The sequence below is a fragment of the Alosa alosa genome, chromosome 3 (genome assembly GCF_017589495.1).
Source record: "Alosa alosa isolate M-15738 ecotype Scorff River chromosome 3, AALO_Geno_1.1, whole genome shotgun sequence".
Lineage (NCBI taxonomy): Eukaryota > Metazoa > Chordata > Actinopteri > Clupeiformes > Clupeidae > Alosa > Alosa alosa.
Genome location: NC_063191.1, coordinates 36,591,893 through 36,599,392, shown reverse-complemented (window position 1 = coordinate 36,599,392; position 7,500 = coordinate 36,591,893). Strand labels below are relative to the sequence as shown.

The window sequence follows — 7,500 nt, the reverse complement described above, 5'->3', positions numbered from 1 at the left end:
GTACTCTAAATCCCCATAGAGGCAGGCAGATTTTTATTTTTAAAGGCCAGTTATTTCATGGATCCAGGATACTATGCATCCTGATAAAGTCTCCTTGGCCCATGGGGCTTTAAGGAAATACCCCCACATCATCACATAGCCTTCACCATATCTCACAAATGGGGTACTTTCCATAAGATCATCTCTCAATGCAAATCAAACCAGCTATTAGGCTAACTGAAATAAAACCATGCCAATCTCTAGGTATTGTGAAGGATATATGATGATGTGTGACTATTTTAATTCCAAAGGCCAAGGGGACTTTATCAGGATGCATAGTATCCTGGATCCATGAAATAACTGGCCTTTAAAAATAAATCTGCCTGCCTCTATGGGAATTTAACATAGGGGTATGTATACTTATGAGCCTCTGAATTTTAAGGAAGAACATTTATTTATTTATGATACATTATTCATTCACAAAGAAAATTGGTGTCCTTAAAGGTAGGATTTTTCCTCATTTTTTAAAAATTAAGGCATTAAGATCAATTTCCAAAAGATGATTTTTTTATTCCTCTTTTTATTTAACTTTAGCATGTGTATGTACAGCGTATGTAAACTTATGAACACAACTGTGTGTGTGTGTGTGTGTGTGTGGGTGGGTGGGTCTGTTTGGTGGATATGTGAGTGTGTGAGACACAGTGAAGGAAAAGAGCCGCTCTATGTTTCTCTATGTCGTCCCCCAGGCTGGCAGTGCTGTGGTGGATCTGGGTGAGCTGTTGGCGGGTGGCTGTAAGTCCTTCGAGGTCCCTTTGGTCAACAATGGCAGCTGCCCGCTCAGCTTCTCCATCAGTGTCCAGCAGAGCGTCACCGATCCCAGCTCTGCAGAAGAGGCTTATGACGACCCTTCGGGTGAATATGACAGTGGTGTGCCGCCTGCCAGCAATTGCAGCCAGCCAATTGTGTATAGTTGTATCTAGCGTTCTGTTGTGTAGTTTTAGGTAGGCTTGGTGGGTGATCTGGGGTCCTGTTGTGTAGTTTTAGGTAGGCTTGGTGGTTGATCTAGCATTCTGTTGTGTAGTTTTAGGTAGGCTTGGTGGTTGATCTAGCATTCTGTTGTGTAGTTTTAGGTAGGCTTGGTGGGTGATCTGGGGTCCTGTTGTGTAGTTTTAGGTAGGATTAGTTGTTGATTGGCCTCTGTGGCAGCGCATGTTGTGTCATGAAGGAGTGCCTTTACGGATCCCGGGTACAACATGCGGCATGTTTGCGGCTGCTGCCGGCCATTTGTGTATGATTGTTGTAATTTGGTACAACATGTGGCATGTTTGCGACTGCTGCCGGCCATTTGTGTATGATTGTTGTAATTTGGTACAATATGCGGCATGTTTGCGACTGCTGCCGGCCATTTGTGTATGATTGTTGTAATTTGGTACAACATGCGGCATGTTTGCGGCTGCTGCCGGCCATGTGTGTATGATTGTTGTAATTTGGTACAACATGTGGCATGTTTGCGGCTGCTGATTGTTGTAATTTGGTACAACATGCGGCATGTTTGCGGCTGCTGATTGTTGTAATTTGGTTGTTAATTGGCCACTGTGGGAAGCCCCTTTCTTGTGTATGTCCGAATTACAACTCATCTCCTCTCTCGATATCTGTCTCTTTCTCTCTCTCTCTCTCTCTCTCTCTGTCTGTCTGTCTGTCTCTGCCTCTCTCTTTCTCTCTCTCTCTCTCTCTGTCTGTCTCTCCCTCTCTCTCTCTGTCTGTCTGTCTCTCTCTCTCTCTCTCTCTCTCTGTCTCTCTCTCTCTCTCTCTCTCTCTCTCTCTCTCTCTCTCTCTCCTGCTGCAGCTCTGGAGTTGGATGTCCAGAGTGGTGTGGTCCCGGCCCGCTCCCGTCTCCTGCTGCGCTGCACGGTCACTCTGCCCCGCCGAGCCCTCTACTGCTGGGACCTCAGCTACCACACACTCAACGCTCATGGTAGAGCTACATAGATAAACATATACAGTATACACACACACACACTTACATTCTTCAGCTCTGGAAAAGTAAATTACAGCAAAGTACACAGACAGAGAAGCACAATTACACTCGGTTACTCACTTAAAAATGCACATTTGTGAAGGTGATGAAAGTATATCTAATTTTAACAGTAAGGTAAATTTGACCAGATAGGAAATGCTGTGTGCTTAGTGCTGTACACTGCCCTCTTCCTCCTCCTCCTCTTCCTCATCTTCCTCTTCCTTCTCCTCCTCCTCTTCCTCCTCTTTCTCCTCCTCTTCCTCCTCCTCTTCCTTCTCCTCCTCCTCTTCATCCTCCCCCTGCTCCTGCTCCTCCGCTGCAGGCTGTGCGATGGGTGATGCCCAGCCGCTGTGCCTGGTGCGTGGGCAGGGCGTGTTCCCCATGCTGGAGGTGACGGACGCGCGGGGCAGCGGTGCCGCTGAGGGCCTGAGCAAGCTGCAGCTGTGGAGCCTCCTCTCCCTGGAGCCCCTCAACACCTGCCTGCGCCGCCACCCCAGCCCCCTGGAGCTCACCCACAGGGTGCCCACCAGACACAGGTACGACCCACAGGGTGCCCACCCGACACAGGTACGACCCACAGGGTGCCCACTAGACACAGGTATGACCCACAGGGTGCCCACCCGACACAGGGTGCCCAACCGACACAGGTACGACCCACAGGGTGCCCACCCGACACAGGTATGACCCACAGGGTGCCCACAAGACACAGGTACGACCCACAGGGTGCCCACCCGACACAGGTACGACCCACAGGGTGCCCACTAGACACAGGTACGACCCACAGGGTGCCCATCCGACACAGGTACGACCCACAGGGTGCCCACTATACACAGGTATGACCCACAGGTTGCCCACTATACACAGGTATGACCCACAGGGTGCCGACCCGACACAGGTACGACCCACAGGGTGCCCACCCGACACAGGGTGCCTAACCGACACAGGTACGACCCACAGGGTGCCCACCCGACACAGGTATGACCCACAGGGTGCCCACCCGACACAGGTACAACCCACAGGGTGCCCAATAGACACAGGTATGACCCACAGGGTGCCCACCCGACACAGGTACGACCCACAGGGTGCCCACTAGACACAGGTACGACCCACAGGGTGCCCACCCGACACAGGGTGCCCAACCGACACAGGGTGCCCATACGACCCACAGGGTGCCCACCCGACACAGGGTGCCCAACCGACACAGGTACGACCCACAGGGTGCCCACTAGACACAGGTATGACCCACAGGGTGCCCTGCCCACCCGACACAGGTACGACCCACAGGGTGCCCACCAGACACAGGTACAACCCACAGGGTGCCCACCAGACACAGGTACGACCCACAGGGTGCCCACCCGACACAGGGTGCCCACCAGACACAGGTACAACCCACAGGGTGCCCACCCGACACAGGTACGACCCACAGGGTGCCCACTAGACACAGGTATGACCCACAGGGTGCCCACCCGACACAGGTACGACCCACAGGGTGCCCACCAGACACAGGTATGGTAGCTATGATAAGGATTAGGCCAAACCTGATGGAGGAATGTGATATATTTGACTGTAATTAAGTCTTTGTTAGGTAAAAGATGATAAGCCTCTCTCCTCCAACCCATTTCTCTGACCCTTGTGTGTAACATTGTTCTGATCATGTCTTTATATATAATTTATATTTAATGTTTTAACAGACATCTGATGTTTCTCATCTCTCTCTCTCTCTCTCTCTCCTCCAGTCTGAGGCACTGTCCATCTGTCTTCACGTCGTCCATGTTGGACTTTAACTGTGGAGCTGCTCCGCTGGGCTCAGAAGCCTCCTGTATTCTCCTGCTGTTTGAGAACACCGGCAGTGTCCCGGTACAATGGTAAGGAATGGGAATGAATCAGAACCATAGTGGATTAAATAATCATTTAGAGTTGGCAGTCACTGGTGTGTCTACTGTAAGTCTCTGAATATTTTCTCTCTCTGTCTCTCTGTGTACTCTTGTGCTGCATCATCTCTCTCCCTTTCTATCCATTTCTTTCTCCCTCATTCTCTCTCACTCTATCTCTCTCTCTCTCTCTGTGAGTGTGTACAAATATTTTAGCATGAAAACAACCATACTTATCTATGTATGTGAGCAATATGGAGATCCCACATGAATAAGTGTGCACATGCCCGTTCTCCGTAGTGACCACCTCACGAGCAGTGTGTGTTGTGATGTAATTTCCCCCTCATGTGCAGTGTGTTGTGATGTCATTTCCCCCTCAGGAGCTTCCTGCTCCCGGAGGACCAGCAGATTGAGCTGGAGTACTGGGCAGAGAGCGGAGACTTCACCCCCACGGAGCTGCACCTCATGAGGGTGCAGGACAACCGCCTCTTCTCCATCTCCCCGCGCTCCGGGAGTTTACCACCAGGCCAGCAGAGGGCAGTGCAGTTCACCTACAGGTCAGACATGCACACTGCATGGTCAGTTACTTCAAATTAACCCAAACAGAATCCCACACGCAAACTGGATTATCTCCATATAGTATCATGGCACTGCATACAAGGTGCTTTGTATTTCTTTAATGTGATGATGATTATATTGATAATGGTAAGGATATTGATAATGATAATGTACCGTGGTTTATATTTTCACTTAGTCTATCCTGTGATTTTAAGGTCATCAGATCCTCCTATAATTGTCACTATCAAAATGTCACAATGCAAACGTTAAAACATTTTATACACATGTAATTGTAACATTTTTTTTTTTTCAGTTGTAAGCATTTACTTGCTGCTGTTAAATGTGTCATAATCTGATAATCTCATCATAATCTCAGAGTCTTATAATGTGGCGTTGTTGAACTATTCTGTCTTGTACTTGCACTGTGTGAGTGTGTATGTGCTGTGAGTGTTTTGTCTTCTCTGCAGACATGAGTTTGCCGGCACTGACCGCCTGCCTGTGTTGCTGAAGCTCTCCTACGGCCGAGAGATCCTGGTGAGAGAGAGAGCTTGGCCCTGACCCCGCACTGCCCCTTTCTCTAAAAAAAATAAAAATGAAAAACAGACTCCCCCACCACCACCACCACTTATTACAAGATTATCGGTCTCTCAGAATAAATCCTAATCTCTTTAAAATTCCCAGTCAACAGTTGGGATTGTCCCAGCAGAAATTCATATACTCACATTTAATACAATACATTTCCTAGAAAGGGTTTTCATGGGCAGACCACAACACCACCAATCCCTGAACCCCAAACCCAAAAGCACTTCTGTCAGCCTAGTCTCTCATGAATTTCTCTGGAGAAATTGAATGCATCTGCCCGAATACCTGTCTGAGAAACCCAGTAATTTGTAGGGTGAACCCAACCTCGGTCTGTCTGGTGTCTGTGAGAATTGACTGATATGAGCACTTCCTCAAGATTTGAGTTTGGTCTGTGTAGTTTGTCCAGGTTGATGAGCATCAACATGTAGCCCAGTGGAGCCATTACACTGCCCCAGCCCCAATTAGCATTGGTCCATTTTTGCTCATTGTCCCAATTTGCGTGTTGCCCCTCAATAAGATTCAGGCTAAGTGAGCTTTCAGCGTGTTCAGGTACACCTACTGTGAGTGTTTTAAAACCAGTGCCCTGCGCACTCCTAATGTGTGTGTGTGTGTGTGTGTGTGTGTTATGTGTGTGTGTGTGTATGTGTGTGTGTGTGTGTGTGTGTGTGTGTGTGTGTGTGTGTGTGCGTGTGTGTGTGTGTGCTACTTAGCTGAACTTTTTAGGAGTTACGGTAGAGCGAGACCAGCACTACCTCCACTTCACCTCCAGCACACACACCTTGGCCCCTGTGGTCATCGGAGGCTTCAACCCCCCTAAACAGGTCTGTGCTCAGTCCACCCCTCTTCATGCTGCACGGCTTTGCTTCTGTTGCCAGCTGATGATTTGACGCCCTAATGACCCCCCCTTCATAGTTTATTCAGCTGATGTAGATTTGCTACTGTGTGTGGTGATATATTTATCTCTGCCGTAGTAGTAGTGACTGACAGGCCTATGAGACAAAGTAAACATTTGTGACACCTACCTATAAATTGGGTATGTGTAGAGATATATGGTCAGTGTCATGGGTTTTCGCCTCCCTCTGCTACAGATCTAACAGAGTAACAGATCTGTATGAATTGACAGAGATATTTGCTGATTATTACACGGCTCTTCAGAGTGCTGCAGAAAGTTCCATTCACATGAATGGGCCTTCCCAACGTTCGTGCCCATGTTAAGTAAGGTATAATGTATAGAACGCAGGTCATTATTGGGAAAATAAGTCCCGACAGGGCTTGTTTCGCCCTGAAGGGACTTATTTTCCCATAATGACCAGCGTTCTATACATTATCCCGCTTATTATACGGCTACTTGCCAAAACGAAAAAAATAAACTCCACGATATGTCTCTTTACACTTATTTGTTACCGTTTTGTCGTGGCTTTTGCTGAGAAACAAATAGTTTGACACGCTGAACTTGAATCAAACATTCTTTAGAACACAGCTGATTAACCGTCTGCTTTCACTTTTTAATGAAGTTCCAATGCAAGAAGTGACCGGAATACTTGCGGAGTGATATGATCAGCAGCATAAAACCCGTTGCCATTGACAGCGGTAGTTATATGTTTGCAGCGGTAATTACATGAATTCATTTTACCGTAGAACGTTGGGAAATCCCATTCAAGTCAATGGAGCGTTCTACTATCATTGTGAAGAGCCGTATAATAAGTAAGGGATAATGGACGACACGGTGGTCTGTTCACAGAAGTTAATGCACGGTCGAGGTTGTAAAACGGCCCCGACGCGAAGCGGAAGTAAGTGCATTAATTTCTGTGAACAGACCACCGTGGAGAACATTATCCCGCTTATTCCACTGTTGCCACTTGCGTTGTGTTCATTTCCTGTTACAATTTAAACGTTTTAATCGCTAAAACTGTCTTGTTTGTAGAGCTAATTTCTTCCGACACATATCAACTAATTTCTCAACTTGCAGGACAAACTGCCGTTACTAGTTCTAAATGGATGGTTGCTACGGCCAAAGGCCAGTCGTTAGTTCTATCTCTCTCGTTGTGAAGCGGGCGTATCCCAAGATTCTGATGAACTTTAGCTGAATTTTACTATGTTCTGAACGTCTGCATTTTACAGCTCGAATGCAACGTGACAGTTCATTTAAACTTAACAACGAGTTCGGCGAATTAATATACAAATGTGATACGGCCAAAAAAATGGATCTACTTCATAGGTGTGCAAATATGTAAACATACGGTTAATGGTGGTTCTAAATTACGTAGGACAATGGGAAATTCAACCAAGCAGTGTAATAAATCTATATAATCACCGGCAAAGTATATAATCACTGCTGTCAATGGCAACGGGTTGATTAACGTCCTGTTCGCTTATTGCAATGGAATTTCATTGAAAGGGAAAGTAAGCTAGTAAGACGTTGCCACGCAACACCTGAAACTGTCAAGTTCTATCTGTGTGGCGAACTATGTATTTTGTCAGCGGAAGACACGA

General features: G+C 47.3%; 1 protein-coding gene across 3 annotated transcripts in view; it reads left to right on the top strand.

Moving 5' to 3' along the window:
- cfap65 (cilia and flagella associated protein 65) overlaps positions 1 to 7,500 on the top strand; it is a 32,539-nt gene that overhangs the window by 16,689 nt on the left and 8,350 nt on the right. For all 3 annotated transcript variants that reach the window (XM_048239005.1, XM_048239006.1, XM_048239004.1), the window contains exons 15-21: positions 726 to 891; positions 1,826 to 1,954; positions 2,319 to 2,532; positions 3,733 to 3,861; positions 4,248 to 4,424; positions 4,893 to 4,959; positions 5,718 to 5,828. In XM_048239005.1, coding sequence (XP_048094962.1) covers positions 726 to 891; positions 1,826 to 1,954; positions 2,319 to 2,532; positions 3,733 to 3,861; positions 4,248 to 4,424; positions 4,893 to 4,959; positions 5,718 to 5,828 — 993 coding nt within the window. The remainder of the gene's footprint in view (positions 1 to 725; positions 892 to 1,825; positions 1,955 to 2,318; positions 2,533 to 3,732; positions 3,862 to 4,247; positions 4,425 to 4,892; positions 4,960 to 5,717; positions 5,829 to 7,500) is intronic.